Source organism: Glycine max, chromosome 10 (assembly GCF_000004515.6).
Source record: "Glycine max cultivar Williams 82 chromosome 10, Glycine_max_v4.0, whole genome shotgun sequence".
NCBI classification, from domain to species: Eukaryota; Viridiplantae; Streptophyta; class Magnoliopsida; order Fabales; family Fabaceae; genus Glycine; species Glycine max.
Genome location: NC_038246.2, coordinates 13,976,297 through 13,993,645, shown reverse-complemented (window position 1 = coordinate 13,993,645; position 17,349 = coordinate 13,976,297). Strand labels below are relative to the sequence as shown.

General features: G+C 31.2%; 1 protein-coding gene and 1 pseudogene across 1 annotated transcript; both read left to right on the top strand.

Annotated features, from left to right (window-relative positions):
* Positions 1-550: 550 nt before the first annotated feature.
* Positions 551-976, top strand: LOC106794770 (uncharacterized). The gene has a single exon (XM_014762655.1). The coding sequence runs from the start codon at positions 551-553 to the stop codon at positions 974-976; it is 426 nt and encodes a 141-aa protein (XP_014618141.1).
* A 1,137-nt stretch (positions 977-2,113) lies between these two features.
* LOC106794769 (kinesin-like protein KIN-14M) lies at positions 2,114-16,946 on the top strand (annotated as a pseudogene).
* The last annotated feature ends 403 nt before the right edge of the window (positions 16,947-17,349 follow it).

Sequence of the window (17,349 nt, the reverse complement as noted above, 5' to 3'; positions counted from 1 at the left end):
TTAGTGAATTTTACTCTACTCTTTGATTTATTTTTTTTCTAAAAAAAACAGTAGAGGATAACTAGAAGAGATTAAGTACTAAAAAATTACCGAAATACTTTCCAAATCTAGGCTGGTCCAGAACACTATCTGCTACAGCTTCTGCCTGATACTCATTTTGAATATTTGAAGTTTTGAACTGACCTTTCTAGTTTCTACACACAACTATTCAATCAATATAAAAGAGAATCAAACTTCAAAATGCTAACACATAGTTCACCTACAAGGCTACTCTATTGAATAAACTTCATAATAATTGATGAAAGTTTTTTTTTTTTGAACTAACACGGTACTTTCTGTACCTGGTCTTGGCTACTTCTGATTAAAAAGTGCAAAACCTATGTTGAAAGAACCAGCACAAAGACAAGGAAAAGCGTGAATTATAATAGAAGCAGAGGAAATAAGGGGGGACACAGAGAATGAGATTTTTGTGATTTTGTGGAAACTTAAGATACCACCTAAGGCAGCGGTATTTACATGGCGGCTTATCAAAGACCGCTTACCAACGAAGATGAATCTAAGAGGGAGACAAGTAGAGATAAGTGACCCAATGTGCCCGTTATGCAACAATTCGGAGGAGGTTGCAGCACACCTTTTCTTCAATTGCAGTAAGGTCTTCCCCTTGTGGTGGGAGTCACTCTCATGGGTTAATTCAGTGGGTGCTTTCTCGAAAGAACAGAAAGATCATTTCATGCAGCATAGCAGAAGGAATGCTACACAAACAAAAGATATAAGATGGAGCTATTGGTGGATAGCCCTCACAAGGACCATATGGAAACATAGAAATAAGGTGGTCTTTGATAACCAAACTTTTAATGCAAGCAAGCTGATGGATGAAGCACTTCTTCTAGTCTGGTCCTGGCTTAAAGCTATGGAGAAAGATTTCGATACACATTTTAATCAGTGGTCTTCCAATTTGACAGATGCCTTTGTGTAATTAGAAAGGGAGGGTACATGCTGAGACCTCTTCCAAGAGGTGCAGCATATATGTACTTAAGTTATGGGGTGTAGCTGGTCCATAATAGCTAAATGTTAATTTCATATTTTGAACCAGCTATGTGTTTAAACTATAATTGTACCTATAGTACCTCTGGTACTCTTTTATATATATAATATATATCTACTTTTGCTGAGCCAAAAAAATAGTGTGTGTTTTGTGCAACAGGAGCAGGAAAATTCCAAGGTGGTGCAGAAAGAGGTTTCTAAAGGAACAACATGAGGAAAAGACAAAATAGTTGTTATATATAAGCTGGAAGCAAGTCCTAGTTATTATCATCTAATGCTAACAGAAAAATAACTAATGTGGCACACAATTATGACGTGATATCATATGTTGCTAAGTTTGTCATGTAAAAATATTTGCTTACTCTGACGTGAGAGATTAAAAAAGGTCAAGTAGTTTAGTAAAAAGAATTGAATGGATCATACGCTTTGATCCTATATGTCACAAAGGGTCATTTTAGAAGACCACGAAAATAACATGTTATGCAACCCCATAAAATCGCATGTCAGCTATTTCCATTAGTAATTGTATGATATTGCGACAAAAGGACATAATAAAGATCATAGTAGAGGGCTCAAAAGAACAATTACATGCCATGAATAAAAAGGAAAAACGCATACATGTTTTTAGGCATTATACATGTTTGTCATTTGTGGAATTTGAAAAAAATTTTTAAAACTATTATAATAAATATCAATTACTAGAAAAAATAAACAAACCTGCAAATAATTAAAGGAGTTATTCCCAATGTGATTCTTTGGTGCCTGATTCAGCCAGAAAAATAATAAAACTTTAGTCAATCAACCACATCGATGACAAAAATTTGCCTAATATGTACAAAATAATTTGTGCCAATCAACTTCATATTATAAAAAAAATAAATTGCATGGCATTTACTAAAGAAAGCAGTGAAGACAGAGTTCCAAGACTATTCAACCCCAGCTTAGATAATCTGTCGTAGACTACCCTAGTATGAATAGTTTTTTCCTAGAATTTTGGTTCCCAAATATCTCCAATTTCCACTTTTAATATATTCCTTGGTAAAATATTCAGCAACTGCTCCAAAATAGCATGGGACTAGTGGCTTTGGAAATGGAAATAGTGACTCCTAATAATCTGTTTTTGAAAAATCAGAAAGACCAAATAAAGAGAGAAAGGTTGTGGAAGAATGCAACTGACAGAACAAGTATGACTAAAAGGAAAATTATCAAATATCCTGCAGCTTGGCAAGAGAAGCAGAAGAGATTCAAAGAAGCTACAGAATACGACATAACTGTTCAATATCCTCTACAAAATCAAGAGTCCACTAAAAGAAACTGACAACAGCAACATTCAAACCCCCTATTTTATCCCCACCCATAACAAAAAAAAACTCCTCCCAAGTAAATTGAGCTCATAACTGAGAAATGCAAACATAAGCAAGAGGAAAATCATGAATAATCCATCATATACAATCCACTTTCTTGCTTTATTTATTTTGACAGAAAGAAAATATTCATTTTTATAAAAGCAAAAGACAGTTCTTCCAACAAAACCTATGGATCCTCAATGGCAATAACACTTGGTTGTCCTATGTTTAAAAACCCTGAGAAATGACAATGGGAAACGTTTAATAACCTATAGGGGATAAATTATACAGCATAACTGAAAATAACATTATTTCACAACCAACAATTTCATTTATTCATCCAGTACGCCTGTCTTGTAAAATTTTGCTTGTCATTCCAGTTAATGTCATGTTGTATATGAATATATAATTGGATTTTAAGTTTTTTTGTCTTAATCACATGTATCTTCCACTTGAGACAATCTTTAATTTCCAACTCAGATTACCATTATTGACAGTAAAACTCTCCCTTCAAGTATTTAAGACAACTATGTACTAGGATTCGAACAAAGTAATTGGATTTTAAGTTGAAGCAATATGTTTGACAATGTTTGCATTGTTGGATAAAATATTGAATTTTACTACTAACAAAACATAAATGATACATCACTTCAAAATTAGTTTTAACCAAGATTGATTTCAAAAAAACCATTTTATCCAAATCATTTTAAAACTTTTATTAATAAACATACAAACACGAGAAAGAATTTAATAACACTTTTCATATATCAAAGAAATTGGAATATTAGTGAAAATAACAGAGAGTAACAAGATGTTACTCCTACAGGACCTGATGCTTTTGGTCTTTCTGCATTATTTTTAGTAGTGGAAAGTGGAAACTATATGATCTTAAGGTATATCTGCCCTAAAGATCTCATAAGAATCCTTGTTAAGAAGGATCAAAGAACTGAAAGTGCTAATATCCTGCCAAGTTTAGTTGATTGCAGAGTTTTAAGAGTTGTTGTAATACTTTATTTTATATTGTTTTATCTTAATTTTAGGCACATGTAATTTTTGGTTTTAGATTTAAGATAACTATCTTAATCTTTCAAAAAAATTCCGATGACCCTAGTTATTGAACTTGTTTTGCTGTCTTTTTTGTTCTCTTTTATTTCTTACTTATCATGCAGCTGGTATATTACCTAGTTTCCTTGGTTCTTTTATTAGTCTTCTCAAGAGGAGGCTATAAAACAGAAGGATGTCTTGGCTACAGAAGTTTCCTCTCTTAGAGGAGAGTTGCTACAAGTAAGAGATGAGCGAGACCGGCAATTATCTCAAGTACAAACTTTAAGTTCTGAATTAGAGAAAGTTAAAGAATCTAGGAAACACTCCTCCACTAAATTGGATAGCTTGACCTTAAAAGCTAATGATCTGGAGGTTGGTTTGTATACCCTATTTATTTTAATTAAATATCACACCATTCTGTTATTGTGGAGTCATGAGAGGATGAGCTTCCTTTCTCCAGGAAAAATGTTCTTTGAAAGATAATCAGATAAAGGCATTGGAAGAGCAACTAGCAACTGCAGAGAAGAAACTGCAGGTAATCAAGAATTTTTTTAAAAGTTGTATACTACTAGGTATAGAACCATTTGATATATTTGTTAGATAAAGAATGTGAAATTTTACCTAATTGCTTAATTCTTTAGTTGGTCCTTGACATATACATTATGATGATTATTTATCTTATTCATAGATTTTGTTCCTTGTTAGGTGTCTAATATATCTGCATACGAGACAAGGACAGAGTACAAAGGACAACAAAAATTTGTGAATGAGTAACAAAGACACTTAGCAGATGCAGAATATAAACTTATAGAAGAGGAGAGGCTGAGGAAAAAATTACATAATACCATTTTGGTAATTCCCTGAACCAAAACGTTGATAATGATAATTGACACCTTAATAATCTTCATATTAACAGGAGTTAAAAGGGAACATTCGTGTACTCTGTCAAGTGAGGCCTTTATTAGCTGATGAAAGTTGTAGCACAGAAGGAAAGATTTTTAGTTATCCAACATCAATGGAAACTTCTGGACGAGCCATTGACCTAGCCCAGAATGGTATATCTGTTGTGATGATGTATTTTAAACAATTCTTATTTCATTTTCCTTGAATTAGATTGTGCTGTAAAAATATCAACTCATGTTGCTCTTGTTTTGTTCTTAGGCCAAAAACATTCTTTTACATTTGATAAAGTTTTTACACCAGAGGCATCACAAGAAGAAGTTTTTGTACAAATCTCACAGCTAGTACAAAGTGCTCTTGATGGTTACAAGGTAATTTCAAAGTTCTTCTGTCATCTCTAAAGCACTATTCATTTAAAATCGTATATACATATAGATCAACCATTTAATGCACTATTACTTGTCAACTTTGGAAAAGCAGAATTCTAAAACCCTTTATTTTCTATACTCACTTTCATGTTGTATTCTATTTTTGCCCTTCTTTGCCCTATGATTCTTTGGTTCTGACATATCAGTGTTGTGAGACACATGTCTATCTGTTAGATTTGGTGTTGGATGTTGCCTTTCTAGCATGAATGTTTGTAAATCAATATATATACTATATACATTGATGTCTAATAATATGGAGATGTTTTTTCTTTTCCAGGTTTGCATCTTTGCCTATGGTCAGATAGGGTCAGGGAAAACCTATACAATGATGGGAAGGCCTGGACATCTAGAGGAGAAGGGCTTGATACCTCGTTCATTAGAGCAAATATTTCAAACAAAGCAGTCTCAACAACCTCAAGGCTGGAAATATGAAATGTAGGTAACAGAGTATTTTTCTTCTTAATTTTTCACCATTGCAATGTGTATAAAATTTTAAATATGACACAGAATTGCTGATAAGGTTTTCCTTGCAAAATTTACAGGTGTCAATGTTGGAAATATACAATGAAACGATCCGTGATCTGATATCTACAACAACACGCATGGAAAATGGTACTCCTTGAAAACAATATACAATCAAACATGACGCAAATGGAAATACACAAGTTTCTGATCTCACAGTAGTGGATGTGCATAGTGCTAAAGAGGTTGCATTTCTTTTAAATCAACCTGCAAATAGCAGGTAACTAATTTCTAGTGTCTATTCTATTGTCTTGTAAGGTGTAACAAACTAATTTCTAGTGTTTATTCTATTGTCTTGTAAGGTGTAACAAACTATTGCATCTTTTAGCTATATATGAAGGTGATGCTATGCTGTCCTAATTAAGGAGATAATAAATTTTACACTCTTCACAATTTTTCAAGTTGGACACAGAGGCAAATCGCATGCACTAATATAAGATGTCGTTGCCCATTCTCTATGGCTTTCTTTCCCTATTCCAAATTTCCAATAATTATTTTGGTCTAGATTAAAGTTATCATTCACTAAGACAATCTTATTGGAATCTAATAAAATGAGTACAAAACCAAATTTCCAATAGCTAACAAGCCACAGTTAACAATGACAGAATCAACATCCAGAATTCTGGATCTATGTTGACACATCTATCATAAAAATACAATATCTATTTAAAATTAAAAATATATGAAGATTGGTTTTATTATTAGGAATTACATACCATAATTTTGATATTATGCAGGCGTTGAAGAACAAAATAACATTATTTCTATGAGTTGACAATTTGAACTAAACACAGGTATGAAATATGACAATACGAAAAAGTCTGAAGAGAGCCCATATAATAACAGCCTGGAACCAATAGAAACATATGCAAAACTGTATTTCAGATTCAGAAGATACGCACCTTTTTGTACTTAGTTTCTATGAGTGACCTTTTCGTACTTAGTTCCAAATAGCAACCTGCAGTTGATAGATGTATACTATAGTAACTTGTTTCACACAATTTATTTTTTTCAAAGGATGGTTATAACAATACATTTTTCCCGAGCAGAGTTTCCCCATGATAAGTGTGAACAACACTAGTACAGTAACATGAACAATGAGTGGAAAGGGATTGCAGCATGTTCGGAAATCACTTTCTCAATATCAGCGTCTTAGAGCATGTTTGGAAATCAAGTGGGATACCAATTGGGAAAGAGGGTTTTTAGTTTATGTAAAGGTACAACCACAAACAATTCAAATACTAACAATTAAACACAAAAGGGCATGATTTTCACTTATTTTGCTTCAAATCCTTTTTGCATATTGAACGATGACATTGTCAGGGCAAGTGAACAACTCGATAATCACATATTCAAGCACTACCAAAGAACAACTCAAAAACCCTTAATATTATAACATATTGAACCATTACCAAAACAGAACTCAAAAACTTCGACATCCTTACCTTTAGGAACACTCAAAAGGTGGCAACGCCACTCAAAAAGGCACGACTTCGGCTACACGGCGGTGGTGGGAGCAGTAGGTCCACTTCGGCTTCAAGTACTTCACGACGGGAAACAAAACGTCAGGGTGGTAGCGGGACGGAGTTCACGGCGGGATGAAGTAGTTAAGGCAATAGCGGGGGCGCTAGGTTTTTGGAGGGTACGAGAGAGGGTGTTTACCGCGAGACTATATAAACTACAAAATTTACGACGGTGTTTAATGACACCGACTTTGTATGTGACTATTTCTAGGACGGTGTACCTGCAAGCACCGTCTTTGATGACCTCCATCAAAACTACAACGGCGGGGTTATAGACAAATGTCGTTGTACAACAAACGCGCCACATAAAAAACTTATATAATTACGTAAATGCCACCGTGTTGACAACTACGACGGGTTCTTCAACACCGACGTAGAATGTGCGTCGTCAAATCATATTTTTCTAGTAGTGTTGGTTCCTTTATTTTTTCATTGACACTTTTCCCTTCTTTTAAATGGGTGTCATTTTGAAGTGGCAAACTTTGCTTTATCTACTTGTGTGCAGGAGTTATTTTAATAACATAGATGCATGTCTTAGCCCCATTTGCAGAACTATTTGGATAGGGATTCAAACATTAAGAAGAAAGAAATAATCTTTAAAGGATCTACAAAATTAATAACGGAGAACTCTCTACTCTGCCCTTGTACAGTTTAGTTGGTGCTATATTTTTGTTTTCATGATTTTTTTTTCTATGTAGTTCTAGACTTCTAGTGATATCTTTTGCCATTATTTTTATTTTACAATTCTTTTTCTTTATGTTTTTTTCTTTTTGTCAAATGCATGACCATCAGTATCTACCCATTGGATATGTTATTTGTAGTGGTGTAGCTCTTCTCATTCATCAGTATCTACCCAATGAACATTGGCTCAACTTCTTTATGAGTCTACAATGCTACCTGGAATTCAGCCTAACTGGCCTGCTAGACTATCACAATGATAAATAAAAAGTTCAATCACAAATAGGTTTTGAGAGCAGCATGTGCATGCACACTTGTGCATGATAAAAAGTAATTTGATAAAGTAAACAACAAAATGATATACACTTAAATGTCTCCTTTTTTCACGGGGTAATAGAAAGTTAACCTGTATTGTCAGCAGTCTAATCAAATGAAACCAATTAGCACTCATTTTTTATGCACTTCATACAACAAGAAGGCACTTGTCAGATCAAACCACAATCATATGCCATGTACTCATGCTTTTCCAAGATTAACATTTTGATTTATAAATGATCAATGTTTACATAATATCAGAACTTTCCAAAGCTCAATTTCAAAGCCATCCATAACTTTCTCTATTTCTCTTACATACACACTCTCTCTCTCTAACAATTCGTTAGTGCAATTATCTGTTCTTAAATTCATTAGAAGAGATTTTCTATTGACATCATCGAATAGGCACACATCAAATTGACATTTCATCAAGCAATAATGGACAACAAAGGTGATTTCAGATTCAAGCATTAAATCCTAATTCCTACAAGTTCATGTGATTTATACACAAGAATGAGAGTCAAATAGAAAAGAGGAACAAAAAACTGATATAACAAATCAGAAATAATGAGCGTCGTAATTTTGCTTCGCAAGCCATGACCATCTTATGTGCGTGCTTTATTACACAATCATGATTACCTAAACGGAAAAGGAAAAAATTATCAAATCACAATGAAATAAAAAATAACTGAGATCGTGGCAAAGAAAACCCAAATTTCAAACTCGAAATCCAAAATCAAAAAAACGCGAGCCATGCAAACGAAATCCAGCAAGCAAAACAACTAACTGTCAAGTAATTATCCAAAAATCGATGATTTTTTTTTTGAAAACTACAATATCAAGAGACAAACATTAAATGAGATATGGGACCCAATAAATAAGCTATTTAGAAAAAGTAAAAGTGAAACACATATTTAAGAAAGTTAGATTTGAAGAAATGTATTAGTATAATAAAATCTATGGTATGAGCCAATTTTTTTATTTAATTAAAAATGTAAATATGTATATTTTAAAAACATTTTGAAAAACAAAAGTCAAATGTATAAATAAGAATGTTAGATTTGAAAAAATTATTATTAGTATAACAAAATGTATGGTATGACACAATTTTTTATTTACTTAAATTTAAAGAAATTTAGCTTTAAATCATTTTGAAAAAGAAAAATTCAAACATATATAAAATAAATTACATTTAAAAATTATGATGATAACATTTAATTATGTTAGTATAATACATTGAATAACATTGGAGCTAATTTAATCCATCTTTTTCTTCTTTTTCTACATTATACTTGATAATTTCTTTTAATTCTTATAGGTACGTAGTGAATTTATTGTGATAGATTTTAAAAATTAATCAAATGTTACGGTGGTAACACTACAAGAAAAGGGGCTTATATCGACAATCATAACAAATTGGCTTAAAAATCTTAATTGGACATATATTTTAGAAGTTTTAAGCTGTTTTTAAACTTTTAAATATTTTTCTCTTGCTCTTGTGACCATTGGCCATCGCAAGTAGAAAACAATAAATCGAGACCGATGGTAATGCCACCATGAGCACCGCCATGGACAAGGAATGAAATAGGTTGATATCCTCTACGTAAATTGGTGACAGAAACATTAACAAGGTACAAAAAAATTCCATCAACTTTCTCCTCTAAACCTTGTCCTGATTTTTTTATTTCTCTTCACTTGCTAAAGAATGCAAACACAAGTTACTGTGTTGATTTGATAAAAAAAATATTGAATTGAGAACTAATCTTTTGCTATCAACTTAATTAGTAGAAACATTTAAATTGCTTAAACTAAGAGCAACATGACAAATTTTTTTTGTTTTGAGCTTTTATTGTTGATAGCTAACAATATTTATTTATGGTTGCAATGTATTTTCATGCTAGATCATTAAATATGTTTCAGAATGCAGAATAATTTATTCTTCTTAAGAATTGTGATTTTTAAATCACAATTGGATCTAGATTGGTCTCGATTTAGGCACAAATTACGATATATTTCGAATCAACAAAAATGTTGTTGTTTGGACGTTTTTTCTCTGTACGTAATATTAATTTATGTATATCTAATTTTTAATATTTCTATTCTTTATTATTATTGTATTTTTCTAATTATCATGTGATGTCTTGGATTTCATTTGTTAGGTTTTTTATCATTCTAATCACATTGATAATGATGTTGATTCAACTATGTTATTTTTTTCTGACCTTTCTCTTAAACAATAGTCAAGATGTACATGTGATTGATAACACCAATTCAATATATACCCTATATTGTATATAAGATTATATTTATTAGACAATATTTGCCTTCATGAAATACTTGATGTTAAATATAAAGTATCCAAAACTACAAATAAAAATAAAAATCCTAACAAAATCGTTGATGTTTTTCTCTCAATCCCTCTTCATCTCCAAAACCACCTTCTCTTTCAACCCTTCTTCATCCCTAACTTCTCATTTTTCCTTGTCAAGATCATTAAAATACCCTTTGCACACTTTTCCATTAAAGCCCTTTGTTTGTTTTATTGTTTGATCCGAAAAACAAAACACTACCTTCTGTAGTTCCTGGGGCTATTGTCCATCGCAAGTTAAAAACAATAAATCATGACTGATGATAATGCCACCTCTAGCACCACCATGGACAAGGTATGAAAAAGGTTGAGATCCTCTACTTGATTTGATGATAGGGGTGTTAGCAAGATACAAAAACTATGTCATCATCTTTCTCCTCTAAACCATAACTTGAATTTTTTTTTATTTCTCTTCTTTTTGCAAAGGAACACAAGCATGAGTTACTGTGTTGATTTGATAAAATAAATATTGAATTGGGAACTAATCTTCTACTATCAGCTTACCAAAATCATTGAAATTTCTTAAATTAAGAGAAAGTTAACGGATTCTTTTGTTTTTAGCTTTTATTGTTGATAGCTAACATTTTTTATCGATGATACCCTTGTATTTTTGGGCTAGATCATTGACAATATTTCACCATGCAGAATAATTTCTTGTTTTACAGCATTGTGATTTTTCAATCACATTTGGATTTAGATAGGTTCTGATTTAGACACAAATTATGATATTTTCTTAATCAACTAAAAGGTTGTTGTTTGTACATCTTTTTGTCTGTATATGATATTAATTTATGTATATCTAATTTTTAATATTTCTATTCTTTATTGTTATTGTATGTTTTTAATTATCATGTGATGTCTTTGATTTCATTTTTTAGGTTGTTTTTATCATTCTAATCACATGGGTAATGATGTTGATTCAACTATGTAATTTTTTTCTGACCTTTCTCATAAACAATAGTTAAGATGTACTTGTGATTGATACACACCAATTCAATATATACCCTATATTGTATGTAAGATTGTATTTATTAGACAATATTTGTCTTCATGTTAATTTAACTATGTGATTTTTCTCCTGACATTGTGAAACGATAGTCAAGGGAACCTATGATTGATACGGTTGAATTCAATATATATCCTTTATATATTGTGTATAAGATTGTTTGCATTAGAGACTATTTGTCTTCATGAAATACTTGAGTGGTAGATGTACTCCCCATCACAATGGTAGCTTATGAATGAGATCCGTTAAGATTGATAGCTATATTCAATTTATAACTATAATTATTTTACATACTCTTTTATTTACTTATTTAATGTGAAATTTGTTAGAATTTAATTATATGAATTGAATAGTATAAAATATCATTTACTAAATCATTAAATTGTATACATTAATTGTATTTTTGTATTAAATTAAATAATACATTAATGAAGGAAAAGTCCCTAGAGCAAAACGTATCTTTTGGAAATCAACCACTCCTCTCATATTACAAATGTGGGTATGAGGGCGATTACGTGTATTGCTTATAATGCGAGTATGAGGATGTTTACTATTATACTTTTCCTACCCTACCTATTGTCATCCCTATTGATGACCCATTTATGTGTTGTTGCTCATGATGATGATTTCTTTATACTAGTAATGAACATAATTTAGATTTGTAATAAAATACTCATATAGTGTTAAATGATTTTTTTAGAATAGTTTATAATGTCATTAATATAATACTTGTCTTGGTTATTATTTTATCAAAATTTTAGAAACATTAGTAAATATGTTATTCTGAAAAAGTAAAAGTCAAACAAATATTTAAGAAATTAGATTTGATGAAAGGTATTACTATAATAAAATCTATGGTATAAAGCCAATTTGTTGTTTGATTAAAATTTTAAATAAATTATTTTATAAAATATTATGAAGAATAAATTTCAAATATACATATATATATATATATATATATATATATATGAAAAATTTATTTGAAAAATGTATTAGTATGATAAAATGTATGGTATGACACAATTTTGTTATATAATTAAGTTTTTAAGAAAATTAGTTTTAAAATATCAACCATATATAAAAGAAACTTACATTTAGAAATTAAGAGTATAATATTTAATACTGGTAATAAAATATATTGAATACTATCGTAGCTAATTTAATCTCTCTTTCCCTTTTTTGTACATCATTCTTGATAATTTCATTTAGTGCTTATATGAACATAGTGAGTCTATTCAGAGAGATTTTAAAAAATAATCAAATGTTTTGGTGGTAATAAAACAAAAGGGGGCTTGAATCTTTTAAATGATTTTCTTTTTCTTTTTTGACACATGTCCCAACATTAATGTGAAATTAATTAAAATTAATTTTATGAATTTATTAATTAAAATATATCATTAAATTTTATACATTAATTGTGTTTTGTATTAAATTAAATAATACATTAATGGTGGAAAAGTCCTTAGAGCAAAATGTATCTGATTGAAATAAACCATTATAGTCATATATATTTATGTTGAAGGTTACAAGTGTCTGTCGGTGGAGAATCACGCTTTCTAACTTTTTGCTAAAGGTTCTATCTCAACACTTAAGCAAGGTAGGACGGTCAAGAGGTGAATCTAGATAAAATTTTGAAATTATGTTTTCCTTGATTCAAATTCTCAGATTTTCTTTTTTGCTTGTTGACCATATCTATATCTGTCCAAGTAATCTATTTTTGATTTTGTAATTCTTGGTTGGATTTGATAAAGGGTTTTCAAGAGCATCAATCTGAAAATGAGTGAGAATGAGAATACCCAAAACTTGGACATTGGAGGTGAGTTAGTCCTTAGCCTCTAATATATAATTATGATGTTTAACTAGCATATTTTAAATATGGTTCTTAGATATAATATGTTGATTTACTTAATTATTTTATGTCATCTTTCCTCTCTTGATATGATTCTTATGCATAATGGAAATCATGAATATGTATATGTTCAAGAAAAAGTGTTCCATATATTTTTTGGCAAGAGGATGTGAAGGAAGAGTAGAAAAATTAAATTTACGATACAAAGAATAGCATAAATTTTGAAATTACATGATTAAAGATGTTGGAATGTCTAGGGAACACTTAAAAACTTCGTACCCCATTGCCCAGAGGCTCTTCGCTATGCGAAGGTATGGGGGAGGGATATTGTACGCAGCCTTACCCTTGCATATGCAAAGAGGCTGTTTCTGGATTCGAACCCATGACCAACAAGTCACCAAGGCACAACTTTACCGCTGCACTAGGGCTCGCCCTCGTCTAGGGAACACTTAATAAAGTGAAAAAAATATTCAACCATTCATTTTAAAATGAGTAAATCTACCTGTTACAATAATGCTATGCACAATGGGATACTAGTTAGGCTAAAGGGAAAAACAAAGGTAGGAAATGTTTTGCTTACTCATTTCTTTGTGAAAATATGAAACATGGTAGCATGAAAAGTTCATGTAAAAATGTTTTGACATTAGAATTCAAATAAAAAAAATATTTGTTGATTTGAATTCTACTGTCATTGGAGCAAGTGATGCAATTCACAAGAGAATCCTTAATCTAGGTGAATGCTCAAACACTAACATGGATATTGATTCGTATAGAGAAACAATCTTTGGTAGGTAATTGATTGATTTTGATGGACAAACAATGCCCCCTAATGATACCTCTAAAAGGTATTGTGGGTTCCATAGAAATCTAGCTGAATTCACTATAAAAGAACTAGGGAATCCCTACATGTTATCCAAATCTTAATCCAAACATTCTCACATATTCCATAGAGCTATTCATGACACTGTTTTTCTTTGTTGCTGTCAAATGTCACCTTTTCTTTCAAGGTACCTTTTTTGTGCGACTCCTATTACGATTCATACTTTCTCTCTCTTCATCTTACATGTCTTATGACTAAAGACGGATAAACCTCCTACAAAGTATACAACCAGAATTTTCCATATATTTTTTTTAATGTCTTTCCATTTCTACGAAATGTTACAAAGAATTTTGGCCATTCTTGCTTTGCACAAAGTATGCTCTCTTTTAGAAGAAGTTGGGTTGGAGATTAGATTTGGTCTTGGTTATCATCTATAACTTAACTGGTCATGATTTTAATATTGCTTCTCCTATGGATCTTATCCTGGTTGTTGGCAAATTAGTTGTTCGCCCGCAAGCTAAAGATGTTGTTCTTGCTAGTTTTATCTATGTGGTTTGGGCGATCTTAAGTTGCCACAATCAAGCCTGCTTTCATAATCTTTTTGTCTCATAGCAGCAAGCAATGATCCTTATGTTTGCTCATATTTTGCTTGTGGGCCGGTTATCTTACTTCAAGCTGTATGAGATCCTCTTTGAGTGAGTTTCAGGTCATCAAAGCTTTTAACATCAATATTCATGCACCCAAGGCTGGTAAAATCATTTCATGGTTCCCTTCGCTATGGTAGGTTATTTCATGATTACTCTGGTGCTTTCTTAGGAGGATATGTTTTATATGTGGGTATCTTTCTTTCTTTACAACTGAACTAGAGGGAGTTTTTTAGTAAAATTTGCAATTTTATCTTTATTTTTTTTAGTCAAATTCTATCGTTTAAACGACCATGAAAATACCCTTTGCACATTGTTCCATTTAAGTCCTCTACTTATTATATTTTGTGATCTGAAAAACAAGACCATACCTTCTCCTACTCTTGTGACTATTGGCCATAGTAATTTAAAAACAATAAATCGGGACTGACGACAATGCTACCTTGAGCACCGTCATGTACAAGGTATGAAATAGGTTGATATCTTCTAACTGAATTGGTGACAGGGGTATTAGCAAGGTACAAAATATTTTCCATCATCTTTCTCCTCTAAACCCTAACCTGATTTTTTTTATTTCAATTCACTTGTAAAGGAACACAAACACGAGTTACTGTGTTGATTTGATTAAAAGAAAATATTGAAATGGGAACTAATCTTTTGCTATCAACTTACCATAAGCATTTAAACTACTTAATTAAATTAAGATCAAGCTAATGATTTTTTTTTTGTTTCAAGCTTTCATTGTTGACAACTAACATTGTTAATTGATGACCGTGATGCATGTTTGTGCCAGATCATTGACAATGTTTCATAATGCAGAATAATTTATTCTTTTGCAGCATTGTGAGTTTTCAATCACACTTGGATTTGGATAGGTTTCGATTAAGGCAAAAATTATGATATTTGCTTGATCAACTAAAATGTTCTTTGTACATATTTTTCTGTGTATATAATATTAATTTATGTATACCTAATTTTTAATATTTCTATTATTTATTGTTATTGTATTTTTCTAATTATCATGTGATGTCTTGGGTTTTATTTGTTAGGTTTTTTTATCATTCTAATCACATTGGTGATGATGTTAATTTAACTGTGATTCTATTTTTCTGACCTTGCTATGAAATGATATTAAAGATGTACTTGTGATTGATACAATCCAATTCAATATATACCCTATATTGTGTATAATATTGTTTGTATGAGACAGTATTTGTTTTCATGAAATACTTGAGTGGTGGATGTACACCCATCACAGTTGAAGATTATGAATGAGAACCATTTATATCAATAGCTATATTCAATCTCTAATTATAACTATTTTACATACTTTTTTATTTACTTATTTTACATAAAAAGTGATTAGTGCGAAATTAATAAGAATTTAATTATATGAATTTAATAATACAAAATATATCATTTAATAAATCATTAAAAGAAAACTACATTTGAAAAACTAATTACAATAATTAATACTATTAATATAATATATTTAATACCATTAGAGCTAATTTAATCTCTTTTTTTCCTTTTTTCTACATCATACTTGATAACTACTTTTAGTGCTTATATGTGCATAGCGAATCTATTGTGAGAGATTTTCAAAATTAATCAAATGTTTTTGTAGTGGCACTACAAAAAAGTGGTCCTTTACTTGCAATCACAACCATCTGCCTTAAAAATCTTAATATGAAATATATATTTCAACAGTTCTATACTGTTTGAACATTTTAAATGTTTTTCTTTTTCTTTTTTGACACTTGTCCCAGCATGTCACTTATGATTCTTATTGTGGTGGCATGTTTTTTGTTTATCGTGTCACCTTCATAAATATTAAATATAAAGTATTTGAACAACGAATAAAAATAAAACCCAAAATAAATCCTTGAAAACCGATGTTAATGTATGATAAGTTAACATCGGTTTCTTCTAGAAAACTGATGTTAACATTAACATCATTTTGTTAACATCGGTTTTATTTATTTATTGAAAACCGATGTTGGACTTACATTTAAAAATATATCAGACGCGAGCCCTATTTGCTCGCGCTTTCTTCTTCTCCATCTAAGCTCTCTTCTTCTCTATCTAACCTTCTTCTTCTCCACCTAGGTACATTTCATGACTCTTTCTACTCTGTAGCATGTTCTATTGAATACCTAGGTCTGTTTGGGGAACTTGTGCTCACTGTAGGTCCTTTGTTTGTTTCTACTGCAAGGATTTGGTTTGTGGAACTGGTGTTCACTTTGCAGTTTGTTTGGGGTGTTCACTCGTGCTCATAGGGTCTCATTTTGATTGAGGTAAGTCGTGCTCACTTTGTAGACCTTTGAATGCTTAATGTCTATTGTAATGTGTATAGCACCATGGCGGCCACTTCTCACTTTGAGTGCGATGTTCCAATACTTGTGACCACTGCAGTTTTGGCAAAGTTTCCAAATAGAATAATGGGTAGCATAGTGTAGTGTAGTGTTGTTCATTTTGATTGAGGTAGCGTAGTGTTTCAATAGTTGTGATCACTGTACTTGGTCTCATTTTGATTGAGGTAGCATAGTGTTTTTCATTGGGGCAGGGCATGAGGAGATTGAATAATGGGTACGTAGTGTTATCACAAAACCCCTAAATACTTCCCTAGATCAGAAGTGAGCACAAAACCTGATAAATGACTAAGATGTCTTGCTACATGATGGTTGAAGTTATGTCTTGTTAAAGTAAACAATGCTTCTACTTATATTTTATGTATGTGTAGACTAATTTGTAGTTAACGTTGAATATTTAAATTTCATTATGTATTTAGTGTAATAGACAAAAAGGAAGCACTGAGTGTGGATATTACATGATGCACTGGATGTCAATTATAATCGTAGG